Consider the following 25,503-nt stretch of genomic DNA (forward strand, 5'->3'; position numbering starts at 1 on the left):
CATGCAGCCACTGCGCAGAATCAGGCGGAGCTGACAGTGGCATGGATGGCTACTTAGCAGCCGCTGAGGGAAAACAATGCACCTGCACAAGCAACATAAAAGTTCCATCTCTTTTACAACTACGTATGTGCAAACAGAGACTAAGTGGGAGTTTTTGAAAGACGTTATCCCTGGGAGAGGTGGAAAGAGAAAGGGGTGTGCTAATTCACTTTTGAAAAACTTTATGAGTGTACTTTAAAAAAAAGAAATCATGTGAAAAGGGAGTTATGCGGGTGCGAGGCTATTAACCCGAGAATCCACAGGAAAATCAGTATGCGCTCTGCAGGACATCTCACAGAACTCCCCATGACCCTGTACCATGGCCACCCTGTGACTTCACCAACAAAACCTGCTCTGACAAGTGGGCTGGAAGAGACCCACTTGACTTTGAACCATTTTCATGGGAGAAAAGAAAGATATAGTTGTAAAACAACATACCTACTTTCCTCTGGACAAGTAATAATAGAGGAAATTCAGTTAATATTTTTCTTGTAAGTTTCCATAGGTGCTGGCCCAAACCAAAGCCACTATCAAAAGAGTAACAGACTGTGATCTCATTTGAATCTTTCAACTACCTGAAATAATACTCCAACCTAGACCCAAACCTAACCTATGAAGTTCAGGCCTGCAACTTTAAAAACCAAGGAATTCCTTTCATCTATTATAGAGGCCGATCCAACGTGCTTTCCTCTCTATTCTGTTTAAAAGGAATATCTGTTCATTTCCAAATGGAGCTCTCAAAATGACTCATTCAATCAGGGTTTTAAGCACATCATGGAATTAAGAAAGGTACAGTATTAATGATCATTATGCTATAAAATGTCCCCTCTCTAATATGTCTATTAGAAATAAGCTCATCAAATTGCAAGTTTACAAAAAGATAATCAACTTAGTAATATACCATCACTTGTAAAATAGAAAAGCACATACAGTGCCTTTCTCTAATGCACTTAATAAGAGACAATCTTAGGACAATATTTTCCAGGCTAGAATGTACTTTCCACTCACCCTAATAATAAACCTATGCCCAGATGGGAAATGTAGCCCGAACTAAATAAACATGCTATAGACAATGAGCAGGCAAGCCAGAAGGTGAGCTGGGGAACCTGAAATGCCTTTGCAAGCTAAAAAGGAGTTATTTATCCAGTGTAACAGATAAGACTGAGAATATAAAAAAGTTAGGTATTTGATGGCTGCACAATGATGGTGGCTTTGGTTTGGGTGAACAGAAATGCAACTTCAGGTCAGAGAGGAAAGTCAGTGGGTCCTGCCCCAGGAGAGCATGCATGCAGTCATATACTTTAGCTGAAGGAAAGGCACACCATACAGTGACACTAGAGCTGTCAGTCACTCTCATATCGCTGACATAATGTCAAAGTGTGCATACTATGTTCCTAGTGACAATAGGTGATCTACACAACTTTCTTGGAATGATGTATAGCCTAAAATTAATTGCCTTGAGAACCCAAGGCATAGGGGAGAAAAGATGAACAAAACAGAGAAAGAATGGGAAAGAAATGCCACATGAATATGAAGTGATTCCTCTCCCCCCCTCCCCCCCAAACACCCACACAAAGACAGCAGTTTCTGACAGGAATGTTCTTTGGCAAAAAATAAAATTACAGGAAGGCTTTTTCTTTTTTCTCTTTTTCTTTTTCAATGAGGAAAAAGGCAGTTCGATGTGCAGATTACTAGGCAATACCATGTGATATTTTTCTTAAAAGGACCATACTAACATCACTTGTATTTTGGAAAACACTATCTGAATAACATATCTTTCGGATCACAGAGAAATGGTGAGCAGAAGTTCAGTTCCCGTGTGCGGTGCTCACTTCTGGATGAATGTGAAATGAAGCCCGCCGAGGCAGCTTACCTTGGCACTGGAAGCCTTGTTTCCCAAACCCCCTGGAAAACAGAAAACAAGAACAAGCATCTTAGCGTTTTTTTCATTGAGACCACATTGTAATGAGTTACATGAACAAGTATTCCACGGGGTTTAAAAGTCTATACTTGGAACCCAATGGCTTGATTAGAAAAATGTGCCCAAGTATCTAATTAGATGAATGTGTATAATCATCTTTTTAAAATAAATACGTGAATCTGTCTATAAAGGATGGCTGAATTATTACCAAGCTCCTATCTAGTCTTTTCTCCTTTTGATTGATTCTTAAATTTCAAAACAGGAACATGACTTCATACTCAAAATTGTTGGCTACAATATTCAAATGACACAGCAGAGCTTGTGGTTTTAAATTGGGGGGGGGGCTTAACTTTTACTCCTGAACAAAGTAATTTTTTTTCTCCCTAAAGACAACTAAAAAGTAGCTTGTTAGAAGTTTGTTTCAAATAGTGTATATCTAGAAATTGCCAAACAGCACCACTGTTTACATTTAATTCTGGCTGGAGGAGCCCAATCTGATGAAGCATCGTTGCTATTGCTTGCATCTGAGATTCTCTGTGATCTAATTTTCATTGAGAACCAATGGCATTCAAAGCACATGCTGAGACCACTTGGCTCTTACAAATCCTTCTAGAGAACTGACTCTGTAAGCAGAGAGCCCCGAGTGGATATTTGACTACAAATACTGTTCCAACAGAATGAACTGCATCAAAATGTTCTCAGAGGCAGCTCATAATCTCTTGCTTTGCATAGCATTTTAAATTTACAAAGCACTCCACATTCCTCAAGTCATCACCGCCCCCCCAAAAATAAATTCAAACATAGTTTTTAAATACTGAAATAAAATTGTAAGTTAAAGACTCGTAGAAGCCATATGAAGGAAATTGAGAAATTAAATCCATTGCAAGATGATCTTGGTGGGGGATTCCCTAACCGTCCAACCGACTGCTTTCAGATTAAGTAAAGCACTTGCTTGGGGGACTATTCAGAGTGGAAGGGAGCAGGGATCTTTACTTCCACAACACAGTGTGTCTGGTGACCTGAGAACCTCCCCATTTCACCAGGGACTGCTCCTCTAGGCAGTGATAGTGGAGATTCATTAGTTAACTTGGCAATAATGTAAGTCCTTTTTCTAACTTATCTACTTCCGGTAGAAGTAATCAGAAGTCTGTCCCCTTTGAACAGTCTCAGGGTTAACACAGGAGGCCGAAAACTGCCAAATGCAATATCCTCTCTTTGCGCTTAAGGAGCTTTATCTACAGTTACCCGCTCCTTGAGTTCGATTGCTTCAGATGCTAACTACACTCTGGAAACTGTAAAGTGGCTGTGTTGTTCGCCAATGTGCATTTTTGAATGATTTCTTAAAAGGAAGGAAAAATCAAGCATCTCGTTGGCGCCCTGGTGGTGGGGCTCCCCTCTTGATTCTTTTCCGAGTGGCATGGGTTCAGAGCCCCCCATCCTACCCACTCTGATACCCCAACATGTATCATGCCAGCCCGAGGACCAGTTGGTGTCTAGGTGCACGGTCACCCCTTGCAGCTCCCCCTCCAGGAGGGAGCTAAGGAGTCCCCCTCATAGCTCTTGCTTATAAGGAACGTCTTACTCCAAAAACATGAAGAAGTGTCAGGGTCCTAAGAGAAAACTGAAACTAATACTCAAAGTGGTGGGAGCGAGTACTGGGAGTTAGTTCCCTTAGTTCCAGATTGCTAAGCACTGGGATTTTTTTTTTTTTGAGGGGAGGGGGTTTCATTGACAATTTAAAAATCAGATGAAAGCTATATTTCTCTCACCAGAAAAAAAAAAAAACCCTCCACAAATCTGCATAAACACAATTTCGCCTATTTTGTCAGGCTCCAGAGAGACCCCTGAACCCTTCCATCTATCCAGCCCCTCAGCTACCAACCGCCGGCATTCACTGGAAATCACCTGAAACGCTGACACCTTTAGCCATTACAGTATTTTTCTTAAATAAGCCCTCTGTCCTCATCAACGGGGTTACAAGTCTAATCTCCTGTTGACAGGGTCTATTTTAAATGACTCCTTCTGCCCTCTGCCATTTGCCTGCTGGGCTAGCCCTCCTCCCTCACGGCAAGCTTTCAACAGTTTGCTGCCTCCCATCTCTCTCTCTCCCCCATCCTCCCCCTTCTGGGCTCACCCAGAAAAGTCAAAGTCTCCGTGCCCAGTAGAAACAGCCTACAGTAGGCAGGGACCCAAGGTTCCAGTGGAGTCCCAGCCCGACGCGAGGCACAAACACTCCCCGGAACGCGCCCAGCCTGGCTCGCCAGCAACTTGGAGCGGCGCGCAGCGGCTCCCCGCTACTCCGGGGTGTGTTTCTCGCGCGTCTCGGGGCCACTCTGCCTCCAGCGTTCTCTCTTCCCGTTCCCTCCGCTCCCACCGGGCCACACTGGCCGCTCCGCTCGGCTATGGGGAAGACCCGTGCGCCCCAGAAGAGGCGAGGGGACCCCCCCCCCGCCCCGGCCATCCGTGTCACCCCCGTGCCGGGCCAAGCGTCCCTTCAGGGCAGGGCATGCGAGGCAGCGCCTGGCCACTTCCCGGGGAGTGTCCCGCGTGGGTGCGCGCGCCTGTCACTCCCGGCGAGAGTTCGGACTCCGGCCGGGCACTCTTAACTTCTCGGAGAGGTCCTGTCCGTGAGAGTGTGGACGCGCCTGGGCTTGGAGGCGTCCCGGAGCCCCAGTCCCCGGGACCACAAGAACTGAGCCTCGGGCAAAGGTGGCTCCCTGGTGCACCCCCACCCCCCGGGGCTACCGCGCGCACCTACCAGATGAAGTCGGTGCAGTGGCTGCAGAAGGTGGGTTGCTTGAAGAAGCGGGCGATGAATTTGTGGTCCTTCACCTCGTGCACGTTCTTCTGCCTCAGCGCCCCTTTGCGGGCGAAGCGGTTGGCCACGTCCTGAGACGCCGTGGAGTCGTTGGCCGGGTAAACGTCAGCCATGGTCCCCCCCAACCACCTCTTGCCTCCGCCGGAGAGCAGCAGCCGGGGAGGGCCGGGGTGGGCGGGGGCGGCGGCCGAGGTGGCGGTGCAGAGGTGCGGTGGTGGCGGCGGTGGCCGGGGAGAGCCGGGCCGGCGCTGCGCTGCTCGGAGCTGGGAGCGGAGGCGCTCTCTCTGGCTCTCTCCGGCTCGCTCGCTCGCTGGCTGGCCCCACGCTCACTGACAGCCCGGCGCCCGGCGCTCGCGCTTCCTACTCGCGGCGGCGGCAAGAGGCGGCCTGGAGCGGCGCCGCCCACTGCGCATGCCCGGAGAGCTAGCGTGTGTATGTGTGCACGCGCGCGCGCGCGGCTGGAGAAGGAGCGCGCGAGGCGGGGGCGCGCGAGGCGCGAGCCTGGGGCCTCTTCGCGGCGCTGGGCTGCGCTGCACGGAGCGGGACACGCGTACTCGGGGGTCCCTGTGAGCCCGGCGACTAGTCGAGGGCGGCGTTCCCGGGGAGGCCCTGGAGATGTCCAGCCCAGGAAGAAGCCGGGAGGGGCGGGTCCTACTCCTCCGCCGCCTGCTTCTTTTCCTCCCTTTTCCTCTGCTTCCTCCTCCCTCTTTTTTCTCCTCCTCTCCTTCCGCTCGTCGTGCCTGGCCTCCTCCTCTCCCCACCTTCCTCCTCCCACTCCCGCTTCCCTGTTCACACTTTGCTCTTTCTGGGATGGAAGTTCTGTCCAGGAGGAACCAGGCACGGGTCTCCCGACGCCACCCTCCTTAGCAGGTACATAGGTAATCTCTTCTCAAGTTACCTGGACCCACCGGCATTTCTGGGGTTTACCGGCGTTTTATCATCCTCTACCTGCTCAACCTTCCACCTAACTAAAATGTCACTCTAGTTTTTTATGCCACTAAAATGCCCAAGTCCTAATCCTCACTCTGCACGGAGTAGGTAGAAAGGAGAGGATTTGAGTAACTAATCGTTGGGCCCTCTTACCTACTTTCGATCTTTGACCTGCAATCCACCCGCGTATTATATAGATTTGTATGACAGTCATTATCACCCGGTAAGATGCCAGAGGACTTGTCCTGGTTTGTGATCTCGAAATTCAATGGCCATCAGAGCTGTGGTGCCGATGATCAGGCTCTCTTGATTTTACATGTCCAGAACCTTAATTTAGAAATCATTTTGCATCCTAAGCTAATTGCTGAGATACTGGCAGGTGTAGAGTTCAGCTAGAGCATTTGTAAATTACAAATTAAAACTGCTTGTGAAAGGGTAGTTGGAATGGATCTATATGCAATGGCGCACTTGGGGGTGGGCACCTGAGCGCCTGCTGAATATTTATTAGGTCTGCCTGGAAGATTCTAAGCCTCCAGACAGAAGCAACCATCTCCCAGCAAACGGTTCTTTCCCCCATTCTGTCCAGGCTGGCCTCAAACTCGAGAGACAATCCTCCTGTCACAGCTCCTGAGTGCTGGAGTTACAGTCATGGGTCATCCCACCAGCTACGTTATTGTTGAAACTAATGGCCAGATTCACTAAGTTCACAAAACAGCTTCGTGATTAAATCCATCAAGAAAGAGAGCATTCTTTAACTTGGACACCACAGCACCAGCCAGTGATCCCAAGAGGATCAGGAATTTAAGCTCTCAAGAAAAATTCGAAAAGAAGAAAATTGTCTAAGATACTAGCTTAAAGCATACCCCATAAACCATGAAAGGCTATTATTCTTTGAGATTGCCTAATTGTGACTCTTGATGAAAAGATAGCTTCTACATTTAAACAAGTGTGGGCTGCTGATTGGCCATCAGCAGAACAGGCCCTTGGCTGACCCATTTACAATCTGGTGAGGCAGTGTCTTAGGATTACTGTTGCTGTGATGAAACACCATGACCAAAGGCAGCTTGGAGGGGAAAGGGTTTATTTGGTTTACATCTCCTGAATCACAGTCCATTGAGGGAAGCCAAGACAGGAATACAGACCGGGAGAGAACCTGGAGGCAGGAGCTGATGCGGAGGCCACGGAAGATTGTTGCTTACTGGCTTGCTCACCAGGGCTTACTCAGCCAGGACCACCAGCCCAGGGATGGCACCATCCACAATGGGCTGAATCCTCCCCCATCCCTCACTAATTAAGAAAATGCCCCACAGGCTTGCCTCCAGCCCAATCTTATGAGACATTTTCACCATTGACAGCAGCTTTGTGTCAAATTGGTGAGCCTAGCCAGCGCAGCCAGAGTTATTGGTACTTAGTGATATTTTATATGGGCAGAAACTTCAACACTTCCAAGGCAAGGAAGCAAGGAGGGGAGAAGTCGGGGGAAGAACGAAGAGGAATGCACACTAGGACAATAGATCAAATTCTCCAGAAAACAACACGAGCATCTCAAGCCATCAGTGTTTACTACTTGATAGTTGTGGTTGAAATGAGGCATGGCGGAATGAATAACAGCCCCTCACACAGCCATGTTTACCTAGGATGGGGTCTTCCTCAAATGCTTACTAAAGACAAGCTTTTTTCTAGTTCCCTGAGGCATTGAGGGTGAGGTGGAGAGAAATGGAGGGTGGGGATGCTGATGTACCCTTGAGTAGCATAGCAGGGAATACAAGTAAGAACCGGACAGCCCGGGTAGCAGCCCGATACCTTTCTTCTGTGTAGAGAGGAGGGAAGTTATAGAGGATGGAGACAATGTCTCTTTCCAGTTGTGGCTTTGCTTCTGTCCTTATGGGTATGGAGAGAAATGGCTAACTGGAAGTCCATTGATTGATAGCTCAGCTGAGTGTGATTACATTAACTACCTTCATTTGAGCTCAGTTGGCCCAGAGAGGGCAGTGCACCTGGAGTGGAGAATGGCCAGTGACTCAGCCACACAATTGCTCCTCTAGTGTGGGGTTGGTCACCCTGCATGCTAGCCACCTGAGAAGACTCCCATGGTGCAGCCAAATGGAGAAGATTAAGGGAGAGAACTCTTGGGGAGGCAATACTCAGCGTTAGTGATTGTTTTTAATCTGCTGTTTCATGGAGACTGTACAGGAAATGAACTGAAAAGGGTAGGTGTAGCACAGGCCTTGTCAGAGTCCCTGTCTCTCCTGACTTTAGGGAGGAAAGGCAATACTCCTTGGAGAGCAGTCATCTGCCTAGCAGCTTGGTGCTGGGATCAAAGTCAAGGTCTTGAACTGATGGTTTCAAACTAGAGTGGTTGGCATAACATCAGTAGTCTTGACTTGCAGCATAAAACTTGTTCTTGTTCTAAGAAACCACCTGGTCTGCTTTCAACTGGGCTATTTTCTAATTGGGCAGTAGGAACTTCTTAAGTATTGAAAAAGCCTGTCACTGAGATTGATAGTAGCCAAGATGAATTAATCACTAAGGCTTTTTCAACATACTATAGAAAGCTTGGGGGGAAAGGTAAGACAGCAGCTCAGAATGTATAATCAAGCAGATAGTTAAATTTATGTGACTAGGAGGTCTTGGAAGAAATAGACTAGGGTCCAAATGAGAAGGAGAATGTAAGGGCCAGGAGTCATTGTCAGACAAGCTTGGACACCTGGTGAGTCAGAAGCCCCAGTCAGAGATGAGTACCAAGTCTTCCAGACACAGTAGAATGAGAAGCAGCTAAAATCCAGGTCTCATACACCTCAACAAGCATGAACCTCTGTCTTCTCAGAAGGAATGTTGGCGCTATTTTTTTTTTAACTCACAGAAAGATACCATGGAGGCTATTGAAGGTCCCAGTGAGCATCCTACTTGATTCCAGCTGGTGGCATGTGACCTGGAAGGATCCTTGGGTCTGGACTTTTAAGCAAGCCTTCACCCAAGACCTTTCTCAGCCTCCTCTATTTCACAGTATCACCATCACCCTGTGGCTTAAGTTGAAAGCCAAAGTGCCTTCCCATTCACCCCTCCATTCTAGCCCCTCACCCAATCTAAGATCCTGAACAGATCTCAGGGTTGTCCGTGGACCCCACTCTATGTTCTTATACCTTTTAAGTTTAAACTTCACAAGTCGTCTTCCTTTATCAAATGCCTCTGTTAATTTGTATGTGTGTATATGTGACTGTGTGTATGCAGTATGTGTGCACAGATGGAAGCCAGAGGAAAAGTTAGGCACACTGCTCTGTCATTCTCCACCCTATTTTCAAGAGACGGGGTCTCCCACTGAACCTGGAGAGAGCCTGGCAGCCAGCAAGCCCCACCAGCCCTCCTGTCCTCACCCCACACACTGCTTTAGTTACAGACACACCTGCCTTTTAGATGCTGGCATTGAAACTCAGGTCCTCGTGTTTGGGCAGCAAGCTCTCTTAGCTACTGAGCCGTCTCCCTGCCTCGCCAGTGCACCCCTTTAGATGTACTTTGTGTTTTGAATAAGTGTAAAGAAGTCCTTTATGAATTCATATAGAAGGAAATAGAAATGCTGATTTCTCTTAAATTAAGCCATAAATAACTCGGCCAAATAAAAGTAGGATTTCTGAAGGAAGTCACTATGATTTAAATGAGGTTTCTCCCTGAAGAGTTCATGACTGGAAGCTTGTCTTAGTGTGGCAATGTGGGGAGGCAGTGGGACTTTTAGAAAGTGGGGTTTAGTGGAAGGTGGAGAGGCTAAGTCATGGGCCCCACCCTGGAGAAGGATTAACAGAGTTCTTGGGTGACATCAGTACTTGTCTGAGCAGGTTATTATAAACTGAGGCTACAACATGTCTGTGGCCACTTCTACACCTAACTGTTTCTTTTAGTGTTTTTCTACCACCTGTAACATGGCTAAGCAGGCTTTTTACCAGTTGAAACCTTCTGACCTTGGACTGTTAGACTTGAAAACTAAGCCAAATAAACTATCTTTCCTTGTAAAGTATTCAGCCTCAGGTATTTTGTTACAGTTATGTAGAGTAGACTAAGAAAATGTGCAAGATAACTCAAAAGTCCAAATAAAGAAACAAGTGAGAAGACATATTCTATCAAATATCATTTAAAAAAAAAAGCAATGTAGAAAAGTAGAGATAAATGTCTTGGCCAGAGAATTCTCAAGCAAGATTTCAAGGAGCTGGAGAGATGGCTCAGTGAGTAGAGTACTTGCTTCGCAAGGATGAGGGCCTCAGTTTAACCCCCAGAATCCACATTAAAAATGCTGGGCATGGTAGCATGTGTTTATGTAATCCAGGCAATGGGGAGGTGGAAACAGGGGGATCCCTGGAGTTGACTTGCCAGTTAGCCTAGGCTAAGGAGTGAATCTCAGGCCAATGAGAGACCCTGTCTCAAAAAACACTGTGTAGTGGGCAACACCTGAAAACTAACACTGAGCTTGACCTCTGACCTCCAAACACATACATGCTTGCCCATTCTTTGCACACACAAAGAAACAGAAGATCTCCAATCCATCTCATAATTAGATACATGTAAATTAAGACCATACTGAAATTGCACTGTGACTTAAGATTTGGGCATAGCTTAAAAATTTGCTGTTTCAGTAAAGATATGTAATAAACAACTGTACCATCTATCATTGGTAAGCCGAGGGATTGTTGCAGACATTGCCTTGGATTTTGTTTTCTTTTGCTGTGATGACATACTCTGGCCAAAGCAACTACAGAGAGAAAGTGTTCACTCTGGTTCCCATTTCAAAGACATCGTCCACTGTGGTGGGGAAATCAAGGCAACAGGAGCTTGGAACAGCTGAACACATCCCACCCAAACTCAGGAAACAGAGAATGAGTGAGGGGTACTGCTCAGCTCACTTTCTCCATTTAAACAGTCCAGGATCCCAGCCAGGGAATGATGCCACCCACAATGATCCATCTTTCTACCTTAATTAGGGAAATCAAAATAATATCCTGCAGGCATGCCCAGAGACTCATATCCCAGAAGATTCTAAACTCTCTCAAGTGGGCAATTAACCATCATAGATACAATAAAGAGAAATTTGGCAATAACTACTACAATTCAAAATAGTCCAAATGCTTTGACCTAGCAACTCCACTTCTAGAAGGGTACCCTAAATGTGTGTGTGAATACAAAAAGGCATACAGAGAGGCAGCATTCATTAACATCAATATCAAGTTAAGGGACTGGTTAGATCGACTATGATGAATTCATATGCTGGAAATGAATTTCAGCTGTTTAAAAATAAGATCAATTATACACACAGATGCAGAAATAACTTCCAGATACATGAGTGGGAAAGCAAAACCAGAAGTGTGTGTGCTAGCTAGCACTTTTTAAAGAACCTATCTAGGGCCGGGGGTGTGTCTCAGAGATCTCAGAGCAGGGCTGTACTGAACACATGCAGGGTACAATAAAAAGGAGAGTGAGAGACTATAAAAGGGAAGTGTGTGTGTGTGTGTGTGTGTGTGTGTGTGTGTGTGTGCGCACACACACACACATGCAAACACACATATACATATAATTTTAATTTTTTTAATGAGGCATTTAGGATATAGAGAAAGCAAGCTAGAACTGAGTGAGAAGTTTCTATCCTGATGGCTAGTTTTCATACTGCCAGAAGCTTCCACAGAATGGCTGGCGAAGAAAAGTCACCAATAATCTTACCTACCCCTGAACCCTGTGAGCCACAGTAGCAACCTGCCAGCCAGATGTGCCCACTGTGGCATGCCTATTACAAGGGTAACCAACCACTTTCTGGTTGGATTTGAGGCTCACCACAGAAATACATGCCTGGTGCTGTCATCCTGGTCAAAGGCCCATGGATAAGGAGGTCACGGGCTCTAGGGAAGAACCTACTACTATTGTTTTGCTAAATGGATGTGGTGTCAAACTACCTTTTAAATAAGCGTATTTATACCTTAAATTTGTTAGTGCTATTTTCTGCCTTGATCAGAGAAGCTTCTGTTTGCAGTGGGTGATAGTTAATGCAGGTGATGCACAAAGCGCTGAGAATAAGTGACTGTTGACTGCTGAGCCTTAAACAGGACATGTATATCACTCCCCACCTCTAAAGGTTCAGGGGGCACTGTGAAAGAGAGGCCCAAAAGAATGTAAAAGCTGGGGAATGGGAGGAGTGCTGTGATATGCTGTCTTCTGGACACAATGTCACCATTGCATTCATGAACCCACTGTGGTTAGCTGCATAAGACCTGCACAAGATGGGGCCTGTCCACATGTCCTCATGGGCCTGGGAGAGGCTGATAAAACTCCATCCCTTCTGAGGAGCTGTTGGTAAATCAGGTTTGCTGGAGCAGAGAGAGTGGTTTTCTCAGTGGTGGAGCCGCTGATAAGCTGCCCGTGCTCCCTCCCCATGCTCCTGTAAGCAACCCTAGGAAAACTCCAAGCATCACAAAACCAAAGCAAATGGGAATAAATGCAGGAGCACAGGGACTTGTTGGAAAGAAGAAGAGAAGGAAGGGTCCAGTGGGAAGAGGAGCAGGTGAGAGAGGATAACAAGGGAGGTGGAAATGGCCAAAGTAAGTTATATACGTAATTTCTCAAAATATAAATAATCTTAAATGAGGGATTTATCATATTTGACACAAAAGGTTTTGTTTTTTTATTACTACTACTAATATTATTTGTGTGAGTGTGAGTGTGTGTGTGTGTGTGTGTGTGTGTGTGTGTGTGAGAGAGAGAGAGAGAGAGAGAGAGAGAGAGAGAGAGAGAGAAGGCAGAGGGGAGCATAGTGTGTGTAAGGGAAGATGTGGACGTGTGCCATGATACCAGTGTGACATGTGGAGGTTATTGGACAGCTTTGTGGAGTCAGGTCTTGTCCTCCACCTTTTTATAGGTTCTGGGGATTAAACTTGGGTCATCAAGCTTGTGTGGGAGGCACTCTACATGCTGAGCCGCCATGCTGGCCCCACAAAAAAATTCCTACTGCCATTATTATTTTGATTCATAGAATAGGGCCATGGTCACTCATGTGAATGCAGATCATTGAGAAGTCGAGTTGAAAACATTGGCCCTTGCCCCTCTTCAGCCCAAGAGCTTCTTCATGGCTGGGATCTCAACTTCTTCCTCCTAGGTTGTGGGATGGTAGTTTCCTACCTCTCTTCTTGTTTCCACATGTAGCCAGGGCTTGGAAGTCAGTCAGAGAACCTGGGTTCACGTACCAGCTCCTACAGTTAACTGGGTTGGGTAATCCATAGAAATAAACCTCTCCAGGTCTCTATTTCCCCATCTAAAAGTGGAGATATCTAGAGCCAGACCAGGATTTTTTTTTAATAGGAAGTTAGACAGGTGATATATATGAGTGTTTATTAATTACTTGAAAAATATCATGCAAATGTCAATCATCTCAGCCTTCCTGAGTCTGGGTTTCATGGAGTAAGTTCAGAGCTTCCTCCTCTAAACCCATTCTGTCTCCCAACCCTCTTTCTTCCCATTATACTCTCAAGGACAACCAAACTGGGAACAAGGAGAGGTCACATGGGTGGGATATAAAAAGGCTTGCAATTCCATGGCTCAACATCTCCCCCCACAGAACCCCAGTGATCTCCTCAGGTTTCCACTCACACCTAAGTTAACTGAACGGAAGCAGAGCATTAAGTTATCTATGGCATCTTTCCAGCCTTCCTGGGGAGAAGTACCTGTCCTTGCATGTTCCTTGAATCTTCTAGCCTGAGCCAGAGACTTCTGTCCTCCAAAAGGATTAAGGAATTAACATAATGAACAAATTGAAATTTTACTTCACTTGTTGGTTTTGTTGGTTTTGAGACAAGGACTCACTATGAAACCAGACCAGCCTCAAACTCACTAGGTAGCATAGGCTGGTCTTGAATGCCTGGCAATTTGACTACCTTGGCCTCTCTGAATTCTGGGGTCACACATGTGTCCTACCATGCCAGCTAAAACTTTTTTTTAATATTTATTTATTTATTGTGTAATGTTCTGCCTGCCAGAGTGCATCAGATCTCATTGTAGATGGTTGTGAGCTACCATGTGGGTGCTGGGAATTGAACTCAGAACCTCTGGAAGAGCAGCCAGTGCTCTTAACCTCTGAGCCATCTCTCTAGCCCCCAGCTAAAACGTTTTAATGATTTTTTTCAAGTACACATAAAAAAAGTTGAAAACAGCAAATACCATATGCTTATGCTCCACCTTCAACAGTGACCAAGTCATCATAACTCTTCCGTGTATTTGCTACCTCATCTCTTTGTCTCTACCTAATAAAACCTTGACATAAATAAAACATGCCAGCCTGAAGTACTGGCACCATCTGTGAGCCTAGCCCTAGGGAGTTGTAGGCAGAAAGGTCAGGAGTTCAAAGCCATCTATGACTAACTCAAGGCCAGCCTGGGTACATAAGACTCTATCTCAAACAATAACAACAAAAACTTAAACAAACAAAAACCATCTTTTTTCTCTGAAGCCTGGTTTAGTTTGGATGTGTTGTGTTGGCGTGGTTGCTAATTTTTTTTCGATGTTAATTGGCCACAACTTAGAATTACCCAAGAAGAGAGTCTCAATTGGGGAATTGTTTAGATCATATTGGCCTGTGAGCATCTCTATGGGGCATTATCTTGATGATTAATTGATATTGGAAGACTCATCCAACTGTGGGTGGCACCATTCCCTAGGTCCTGAACTATATAAGACAGGAGAAATCTAGATGAGAGAGAGCAGTCAGCATGGATGTCTTCGTTTCTCTCTGCTGTAGACGTGATGTGATTATCTGCCTGAGTTCCGGCTTCGACTTTGCTCAGTGATGGACTGTAACCAGGAAGTGTAAGCAAAATAAACCCTCTCCTCCCTTAAGTTGCTTTTGGTCGGAGTGTTTATCACAGCAACAGAGAAGAAACTAGAATGTTGGGTCTATAAAGAGCAAATGCAGAACAACTAACTCCCACTGGGAACATGAGGCAGAGTCCAGTGAAACTTGGTGAAGCAGCTGGCCAGGTGTGTATGTCCAACATGGCTGACAGAGATAAATCGGTGACACACAGCGACAGCCTTCCCTCAGGGCCTTTTCAGGGGTATCAATGGGATAATCACAGCCTTGTTCCTCTGATAGATATGTGATATTACTTGACATACTGTACAATCTGCAGTCCTGTCTCTGGTTGGCATGACCTTTGAACTAGAGTGATAACAGCTCCCCAAGCCTTGGCATCTGTCCAGATGTCTGCAGTACGTGTGATTCTGACAAGCAGGAAGAACAGGAAGCAAATTCAGAAACAGTGTCTATAAAAAGCCATAGTGAACACTCACTCTGCCCTCTCAGGCAATGCTCTAGACGAGGGAGATGAATAGTGAACAGAACACCTCCAATAGGGGGACGTCAAAGCTTGCTTGGGGGCATTTTAAGGCAGGCAGGAGGGCTGGGTTGGTAACCAAATGGTTCTGTTGGTAGAGTGCCTACCATGTAAACATGAGGAACTGGGTTCAGATCCCCAGCACCCATGTAAAGCCAGGTGTGGTGGTGTTTATCCGTAACACCAGCATTTGAAGAGGGAGGGTGATGGCAACAGGCAGACCCCAGGTCAGTGAGAGAACTTGTCTCCAAAAAAAACAAGGTGAAGAGCAAGAGAGGACAACACAGGGCCTTGTCCTCTGGCTTCCAAGTGCTCATATGCACAAAACATAAACCTACACTACACACACACACACACACACACACACACACACACACACACACGAAAGAGGGAACCTGAAGTCAGACACTATATACTACTGTTGCCAAAAGTTGAGTGGGGTAAGCCAATGAGATCAAAGTAAAACTTAATGGGAAAATCACGGTATGTGTATATGAAAATAGAAATGAGTCTAGAGAGAAAAGCAGTCAATAGATATGTCAAATGGTACTGTCAATCAAGTATGACTGAAAGGTGTCAGAGAAGAAAACTTTTTTCTCTACACACTTGACTGAGGGGCTATGTATGAACCTGACAAAAGAGATAGCTAGAGAGAAGAAAAGACCCACGGAGGTGATCAGTACTGGGGTTCACATGCCTTCATTTCAGGTGAAGGCAACGCGGTAGGAATATCATTGATGGGGAAACAAACTACTCTTAAGAAGAATAAATGAGCCCTTGGAAATGAGCTGGAAGGCAGGGATGTCTCCTGTCAGTGTCTCTTTAGCGTTCTCCTACCCATAGCTGACTTGTTTCCAGCAGTTGGAAGCAATCTTCCCTGGTTCTATGGCTCCCACAATAGAGGTTTATGACATTTGAGTTCTTTGGAGAGAGTTTGATTTGGGGAAGATAAGGGACTCCAGAACACAGCATCATCCTTCATCTGTGGACTTTCACTTGCCTTCAGCTTAAAATAAGTGTGTGTGTGTGCCTGTGCATATGTGTGTGTGTGTGTGTGTGTGTGTGTGTGTGTGTGTGTGTGTGTGTATTTATGTGTGTGTGAGCATAGCCCAGAGCACACATTCCTCGGGCACCAGTCACCATTCTTTTTTGGAAAGACACCTCTTACCAGGACCCAGCACTCACTCACTAGGCTAGCCTGTCTGGCCAGTGAGCCCGAAGAACCACCTGTGTCTACCTCCCCAGCAATGGGACTACAAGGCCACACCCACACCCCCTCACCTGACTTTGTATATGGGCTCGGGGATCAGACGCAGGTCTCTGTGTTTGCACAGCAAGGACTCTACCAACTGAGCCATCTAAACTTTTAAATCTGTAGTTCAGCAGTTGCTTCCATTTTGTTTTTGTTTTTTTTTAAAGGCCTAACTCCAAAGGCAGAAGGAGGAAAATCACCGTGTGTGTGTGTGTGTGTGTGTGTGTGTGTGTGTGTGTGTGTGTGTGTGTGTGATGATCCCTGCTTCACTATCTTTGGAGCATCCACAGCAGCCCCAGGTAGATGAGACAACAGCCTCTACCTCTACCGAGGTGCAGTACAAACATCTTCTGTCCAGTGGTCCAGTGGCCTTAATTATTTGCCCAGATGATAAGCTAAATCAAACCTACATCATTTGTACCTTTTGAGTTAGGTTTGCAAAAAAGACTGTGTACTTGTGTCCAAGAGAATTCGCATACTGGGGTTCTAGTAGATTTGTTTTGTGACTCTAGTGTGAATGAACTTGAACTGAGATGCTTCAATTAAAATGTTTTTAATATTTATTCGTTTGAGGCATGGTGTGCATGAGCCACAGCATGTGCGTGGAGATCACAGAACAACTTGCAGTGAGGCAGTTCTTTCCTTCTGCCAGGTGGTGAGGACTGAGCTCAGGTCGCCGGGCTGGGTAGCATACTCCTATCCACTAAGTCGTCTCTCTTGCCCCAGGAGAGATTGTTAAGTGGAAATCTTAAGACTTTGTAAACATCAAAACCCACCAGAGAACTTTCATTCACTCACCAGTTGTTCTAGTGTGCCTTCTGTTGTGAGAAACACCGTGGCCAAAAGCAGGTTGGGGAGGAAAGGGTTTATTTTACCTTACACTTCCAGGACACATCCAGTCACCGGGAAAAGTCAGGGCAGAAATTCAAGGCAGGAACCTGGAGGAAAGCTCTTTCCCCTGGCTTGCTCAGCCAACTCTCTCATATAGCCCAGTCCCACGAGCCTAGGGATGGCACTACCCACAATGGGCTAGGGCTCCCTATCTCGATTAACAGCCAGGAAAATGCCCCTCAGTGATGCCCACAGGCCGATCTGATAGTGACGATTCTTCAGCTGAGGTTCTCTCTTCCCAGGAGACTCTAGATTGCAACAATTCTAATTATTTTATATCTGATACACAAATATATTATATATAAAGAACACATTGACATTATTAATCATTTTATGCTGATATATGTGGATATACATTATATAAATATTTCTGAATATATTTATTTTCACATATCCCTTAGCAGCTGTATCTCTGTCAATTGGAATATAACAAGAATAGTACTGTCCAACTACAGTTCATCTTATAACTTTACTGTCTACCACTAAAAATCATTTCTGGAGTCAACAAGATGGCTAAGAGGGTCAGGGAGCTTGCTGCCAAGTGGACAACTTGAGTTCAGTCTCCAAGCCCCACATGATAGAAGGAGAGAACCAACTCCCACAGGTTGTCCTCTGACCTTCATATGCATACCATAGCATGTGTGCAGTGACCACTTCCATATTCACACACCTCTCTCTCTCTCTCTCTCTCTCTCTCTCTCTCTCTCTCTCTCTCTCTCTCTCCCTCTCTCTCTCTCTCTCTCTCTCTCTCTCTCTCTCTCTCTCTTTCTCTCTCTCACACACACACACACACACACACACAAGAAATATTTAAGAAATTTTTAAAGAATGATTTTATTGGGTTGGGGATGTGACTCAATTGGTAGAGGAAGCATGGGTTCGTTTCCAAGTACCACATAAACCATAAACCCAGAATGATGGAGCACACATGAAATTCTAGCATTTGGAGGTAGAAGCAGGAATATCTTAAGTTCAAAGTCATCTTTGACAAGCCTGGGATATATGAGTTCCTGTGTGCAAAACATTATTTTACTAAGGGTATATAGCTCAGTGGTAGACAGGGTAAACCACTTGCCTAGCATGTGTGAGGTCCTAAATACAATCCTCATCACTAAAGGGGGAAAAAAAAGAAAGAAAAGTTTAAAAATTATTTTATTTTGTTTGCCATTATTATTTCCACCAGAAGCTTTAAAAAGTTATTTTTCTGTCTGTGTATGTGTACAATGTACAGTTGTGTTCATGTGTGAGAACACATGTGCCATGACATGTATGTAGAATCAGAAGGCAGCCTTGGGTGTCAGTCTGCACCTCCCACCTATTTGAGGGAGGTTCTCTCTTTCTCCACTGTGATTCCTACTTCAGACTAGCCAGCCCAGGAGCTCCCAGGGGAGTCTCCTGAATGTACCACCCATCTCCCAGCTTGCGGTGGTTTGAATGAGAACGAGAACGGCCCACATACACTCACAGTACTTGATTCCCAGTTGGTAGAACTGTTTGGGAGGGATTAGGGGGTGTGGCATTATTGGGAGAGGTGTGTCACTGGGAGTGTAGGCTTTGAGGTTTCTAAAGACTCACACTATTCCCAGTGTGCTCTCTGCTTCTCACTTAAGGATCAAGATGTGAGCAGCTCTCAGCTGTTCCTGCCTCCATGCCTTAGCTCCACCATCATGAACCCTAACTCTCTGAAGCCATAGGTCCAATTCCCTTTCTTTTTATAAGTTGCTGGAATGGCAGATGCGATCTATGGCATCTGGCTTTTACATGGGTTCTGGGAATCTAGATTTAAGCCATCAGACTGTGTGGCAAGCTCCTTTGCTTGCTGAGCCGTCTTCCTGAGCCCTCCACCAGATTGTTTTAAATTATCGTGTATTAACTGTGCATATGAGTGCGGCTCACTGCAGGATGCATGGATCAGTCCAGCCTCCCATGACTGTCCTTCTGCACCAAGCCCTTCCCAAACCTTTGCAACCACTGTTTTATAGTCAAGTCACCTGTCATTTTAGCTTCTGCAGATGAGAGGGAACACTCAGTACTTGTTTTCCTATGTCTGGTTTATTCCACTTAGCATAATATCCTTCAGTTCCATCCATCCTGCTGCAAATGACAGGATTTTATTCTTAATGAGGAAAATTTTGTCAGATAATTGACAGCATTTTTATTGTTTGTCATTATTTTTCTTAAACATCACTAACATCATATTTGAAAAATGACTTTGCAAGCTGAACTTTAAAACTTAAAAATAAAGACTTTTAAATTGCTTGCTTATGTTTTTGTCTTAAGACAGAGTTCCTCGGTGTGTGTGGTACCCAGGCTGGTCTTGAACCCATTATGGAGCCCAGACTGGTCTTCACCTCTCCATTCTCCTGACCCAGTCTCTCAAATGCTGGGGTCATAGGTGTGCACCAAACAAAACAGTGACAAAAGTGACCTTCTTCAGGAACATACAGACTCACATCTTCTGTTTCATCACTTTGTCACTGATCTCTCTGGCCTTTAAAAGGCCTGGGAAACAAAGGAAACACCTAGCTGCTGCGGTGTGTGCATCCCTTCAGGTGCTTGAATTATTTTCCTCCAAGGTTCAAACACATTCAGGAGGCACCTGGCCAATCCAGATTCGTTACCTTGGAAGTTCCATGTTTCTCTTACACAGTGGTTCTCAACATGTGGGTCGTGACCCCTTTAGCAAACAGTAGGGACATTACAGTGATAAAGTAGCAAGGAAAGAAATTTTATGGTTGCGGGTCACCACAACATGAGGAGCTGTATGAAAGGGTCATTGCGTCAGGGAAGTTGAGAATCACTGGATTACAGTATGAGCATCAGTAACCAAAAATCAATTTGAGATCTGGAGAGGTGTCTCGGGTGGTCAAGTGCTTGCTTAGCATGCAGAAATCCCCCCAGCCCCACAAAAACTAAGCTGGGGCCACATCGAGTTGTAACCCCAGCACTTGTAGGTATGGGCAGGAGAACCAAAAACCCAAGGCCATCCTCGGCTACATAGCAGGTTGAGGCCAACCTGGGCTAGCTGAGACTCTGTCTCCAAACAAAACAAAAAGTTTCTTTTTGTTAAATTAAAAGGTAAAGTTGCCGGGCGTTGGTGGCGCACGCCTTTAATCCCAGCACTCGGGAGGCGGAGGCAGGCGGATCTCTGTGAGTTCGAGGCCAGCCTGGGCTACCAAGTGAGTTCCAGGAAAGGCGCAAAGCTACACAGAGAAACCCTGTCTCTGAAAATCTAATATTAAAAAAAGAATCTGGCTTACCAAATTGCTCCATAGCTTTAAACAAAATAACAAAATTTGAATTTCAAGCTAGCTGGATGCAGGGAAAGCTTATTATCTAATGATAATAATTCTTCTCACCCAGAAACAATGGCATCCAGGGACAGCTAGCAGGGACCGAGTCAGGCTAGAGTATCTCTTTTCCCATCTGGGCCAGGGACGTATAGCTTCCAAATTTATAAACACTGTCTTTGACAACTACCTTTAGCTGATGCCAGCTGTTTTAGTTCCCAATAGCTCACTTAACTAGTTATAAAGTAGAGCAAAAGGGAAACAGTATAAAACAAGTTAACATGTATTGGATGCTTAACTATGTCCTAGAAAGTGTTTTTAATCCTTTAATGCAGACTGAACTCAGTCCACCCTCACCTCTTATGTGGTAGGTGATAATACTGTCCCTCTGTGATTGGTGAGAAAATTGGGGTGCAGACAGGTCACGGAGTATATACCAGCAGAGCTGAGATTAAATCCCCCCTTCTGTGGCACGAAATCACCCACTAAAACAGCTTGCCATCTTTGGCTGACATCATCAACATGCTCCATGCAGAACCCCCACAGTTTGACAAAAGGACTTCGCCCAAGTTGGTCCTGTCGGAGCAGAATAGCTATTTCCGGTCTCCGAGTTCAGGTGATGATCATTTGGTGAAGCACAAGAGCCAGTGCTGACAGAATGCAAATATTGAGAGAGTCGGAGAGAAGCCAAGCCTTCCATCTAGTGGCGCGAGGACGACTTGTGATTGAGTGTGCAGTTCCAGGAAAGAACAAACAGATACTTCCATGTGCTTTCTGAGTCACTCCCTATTTGCCAGCTTTTTCTTTGATACAGTGTGTAATTTGCTTCAGAACAATTGGACTAGGCGAAGATGATAAAAGTGAACAGAGACTCCAATAAGTCATCGTTTGTTTTTCCATGATATTTTAAACCTTTCTCAAAGTAAAGAATCATTAGGGAAGAAGAATGTAATTTCTTGGGTTCAGGTGTGGCTTAGTGGTTGAACACTGGCCTGGTATCAGTGAGGATGTGGATTTCATCCTCAGCACCAGGAAGAGGATAGAGGAAGAAAGGGAGGAGAGGGAGAGGGAAGTCTGTACAAATTTAGAATTGGTGGCAATTCTTGTGACTGAGAACTAACCGTCCATGGAGTTCTCTGTTGTCCTGCTGCTCCCTGAAAGACCCTGCTTTTACTTTCAATAGTTGTTAAGATAGATCTTATTATGAACAATATCAAAGGTTGGCCTGGAGAGATGTCTCATTGGTTAGGTGTACATACAATTCTCCTTGTATGCATGCCAAGTGGCTCACAACCACTTGTAACTCCACTTCCAGAAGACGGGTCACTCCTCTTCTGGAATCCACAAGTGCCTGCATTCACATGTGCATAAGTATGTGTGTGTGTGTGTGTGTGTGTGTGTGTGTGTGTGTGTGTGCGCGCGCGCATATGTTTAAAAGGTCAAATAGCAGAAAGTGGCGAGTTTGCTTTGTAGTTGTTATTGTTTTTTCTCTACAGTTTCTTGAACTATAGCAAGCAAACTCACTAAGATGGATAAAGATGGCTTAAATTGGACAGTTCATCTCAGGTACCAAAAAGAGCCTGTAAAGCCTTGGGCAGACACACCTAGTTTGGTAGGATAGGTGTGGATAAAGTGTTGCAATGTGATCAGTCATTGTTTCTCCTGAGGAGTTAGGTGACAGGCCATGAGGACAAAAGGACCTCAGCCAACAGGTGCTGTTTGGGAAATGGAGATACAGACAATGGGCAGGTCTTGCTCACTGTGTGCTGGCATGGCCAAGTTTATTCTGTGTACCTTTTTTCCCAGACCAGTGGTAGCATCCTCTTTGCTATTGCAGTGAAATGTATCTGAAGCTTCTCTGGGATTAACTGACAGCAGATTCAATAGGATTGGAATCCAATTGCATGGGATCCACATGGCATGGGAATTCAACAAAACATGAGACTCTGCAAAGGTCTGGAGAGCTGAGGCCTAACTAACCCCTGAGCTACAGTCAGAAATGGAGACTTGAGCAGGAAGGAGTTAGGGGTGTGGGGGTGGAGAGGAGGGGCTATAGGAGGAAGAGAGGAGGAAGATGTACTTCTGACATAGGACAGAGACAATGTCTCAGAAGCTGGCTGGGAATGACTAGATGAAGTCTATCCAGGCAAGGCATCCCTGGGTGACCTCAGGCATAGAGCCATTTAGTCTCTTCTCTCTCTAGTGGTTAATCTTTCCTGGTTAGTAAGATTTATTAACAATTTCATTCCTTGTGGGAAGGAGCTTGAGGAAGGTCCTCCCTGACTATGGGAAGAATTTAGTTAGAGATTGGCAGGGTAGACGTGATGATGGGCAGTAAGAGAACGCATAATATTGCTCTTTTAGTTTGAAAGTTCCATTCTTAGGCATTTGGGGTATTCTTTTCTGAGCCCCAACATTAACAAGTAGTTTTGTTTTGCTGAGATCTTTCTCTATATTCCAACAACACTCTAAGTTGTCTCTGACATACTGTGGAAACTATCTTTTGATATTGACTCTCACCGATACAGGTTATATAAAATCCTTTCTCTCTCTCTCAATTTTGCATATTTATGTATTTGTGTTTGTGATAGGTGTGCATGTGTATAAGCATGTTCACATATGTGGGGGCACGAGTGTATGTGTGCATGTGTGTGCATGCATGCATGGGTATGTGGAGGCCCAAGGTAGCACTTGGTGTCTACTCAATCACTGATCATTTATATACTGAGGGAGGTTCTCCCGCTGAATCTGTACTTTATGGCTTGGGTAGACTGGAAAGCCAGCTTGCTTAGGAGGATTCCCTGTCTCCGCTGCCATGTGCTGGGATTTCAGATGGCCCATGGTTCCAGCCTGGTATTTACATAGGTTCTAGGGATGTAAATTCTAGTCCTCAGATTTTCAAGACACACACTTTACCCAGCTCTAAAACCCTTTCTCTGCTCCCCTCTCCGTGTGTGTGTGTGTGTGTGTGTGTGTGTGTGTGTGTGTGTGTGTGTGTGTGTGTTATGGCATCTGGCATATACCAGGCCCATTCAATCCATGGCTAACAAATACTCCTTGGTTGCCTACCACACACCAGGCACCGGGACATAATATTTACCAAAATGAATTCCCTCTCTTAGGAAACTTCCATTCCATTTGAGCTGAGCTGAAGTGAGCCATGAAAACCCCAAATAGAATCTAGGACCAGCCCTCCGTTCTTTGACCAAACTCATATACTATGTCAATTCCTGCAGCTGATCTTAGATTTCATTTACATTTAAATTCATTTTTTAAATCTGCTTGTGGGCAGTCCTTGAGCTGCCTGTCTTTCTGACTATATTTATTAATTTATTTATTTTGGATGTTTTGAAACAAGATCTTGCTATGTAACCTAAGGTAGCTTCAAACTTGTTCATGTAGCCCAGGCTGGCATAAAATTCATGATTTCCACGTACCTCTGCCTTTGGGTGCTGGTGTTCCAAGCATGTGCCAGTATGCCAGGCTTCTTCCCGCTTTTTACAAAATTCTCCACCATCCACAGGGAGGTGGGGGAAGACCCGGGGGAGCAAGTTGCCTCCTTGCCCTCTCATCGTTCTGGATTTAATGAGGGTCTTGGGGGCAAATCCCATTTTTGGTTCCTGTGAAATTGGAGGTTGTCAGCAGGGCTATTCATCAGGCTCTGTTTCTCTCCCACTCACTGTGAGAGTCTCTTAAAACAAGTGTCCCTATATCCACTGCTCTCTACTCCAGTTTCTAGACGATGTTGGGAGAGGCTGAAGTGTCAAACACCATTTTAAAACAGCCCTTTGATAATGTAAAATTTCCACCAGCCTGCCCCGTGTGGTTTCCTATGAGGAAGGTATAAATGTGTAATTTTAAGCAAGGGTTTGTAGAGTGTGGAGAAACCATCCTCTGCTCTCTCTGAATACCACAGCCCCATGGTCTACAAGAATGTACAAAAATGGATTCCTATTTATTAGAAGAACTTGTGCAGGACATTAGAGGTGTCTAGTTGGGGCCTGGTGTCCTGTTCATCTGTCAAGCATGGGCCCTGGGTTTCAAGTCTCAAGAGTGGAGACTTCACTGCTTTACAAACAGGCATGTTAAAGCCAGAGCCTCTCAGACCAACGTAGAGAATTTCAGTCCATGTGGCTTTTCCCCTAAACATCCAGCTACTCATGGGGGGGGGGCGATGTTTTCTCTAAGTTATTTTAGTAGCATTGGTTTGTTATTCTTCTTTATCGTTCATGCATACATGGGGCATAGAGAGGTGAACAGAGTAAGTCATGAGTCAGGAGCAAAGCCCCAAATTCTCTGGTCTTCCTTTGTGCCTCACCAGTCCTAATAACCAAGGTAGACGTGCATGTGGAGGCCAGAGGTCAATCTTGAGCATCATTCCACACTTGTGTATCTGTGTGTGTGTGTGTGTGTGTGTGTGTGTGTGTGTGTGTAGTGTAGTGTATGTGTGTGTAGTGTTTGTGTATGTGTGTGTAGTATTTGTGTGTTTGTATATATGTATGTGTGTGTGTGTGTGTGTGTGTGTGTGTGAGAGAGAGAGAGAGAGAGAGAGAGAGAGAGAGAGAGAGAGAGAGAGAGAGAGAAAGAGACAGAGAGAGACTCACTATGTAGTACTTGGCTTGGCTTGCCTGGAACTCATTATATAGATCAGGCTACCCTTGAATTCATAAAGATCCACCTGCCTCTGCATTGTGAGTGTTGGGATTAAAGATATGTTCTACCATGCTCGGCTTTAGATTTTTTTTGAGACAGGGTCTTTCAGTGGGATCTGAGGCTAGGTGGGCATGATCTGCTTTCCTCCACCTCCCGGCACACACTCTGATGACTGGCTTTTTCTAGAGACGATGGGCCAAACCCAGGTCCTCAGGCTTGAATGGTGAGCACTTTCCCAGCTGAGCCATGTCCTCAGCCTGAGGTCCCTTCTTTAAGCGCCACTACCTCAGCAGTGCTACACTGAACGCCGAGCTTCCAACACACGAAGCTTTGGGAGATACTCAAACCAAACC

At 45.4% G+C, this 25,503-nt stretch overlaps 1 protein-coding gene across 2 annotated transcripts in view; it reads right to left on the reverse strand.

The window, feature by feature from the left end:
- Prkca (protein kinase C alpha) overlaps positions 1 to 5,182 on the reverse strand; it is a 400,362-nt gene extending 395,180 nt beyond the window's left edge. The window contains exons 1-2 of one of the 2 annotated variants that reach the window (XM_015994108.3): positions 4,719 to 5,182; positions 1,913 to 1,944 (exon numbers count right to left, since the gene is read on the reverse strand). In XM_015994108.3, coding sequence (XP_015849594.1) covers positions 1,913 to 1,944; positions 4,719 to 4,891 — 205 coding nt within the window. In that variant the 5' untranslated portion in view covers positions 4,892 to 5,182. The remainder of the gene's footprint in view (positions 1 to 1,912; positions 1,945 to 4,718) is intronic. The other variant, XM_076543615.1, reaches the window with a different exon arrangement.
- Positions 5,183 to 25,503: the final 20,321 nt, after the last annotated feature.

This window comes from Peromyscus maniculatus, chromosome 8 (genome assembly GCF_049852395.1).
Source record: "Peromyscus maniculatus bairdii isolate BWxNUB_F1_BW_parent chromosome 8, HU_Pman_BW_mat_3.1, whole genome shotgun sequence".
In the NCBI taxonomy this organism is placed as follows: Eukaryota; Metazoa; Chordata; class Mammalia; order Rodentia; family Cricetidae; genus Peromyscus; species Peromyscus maniculatus.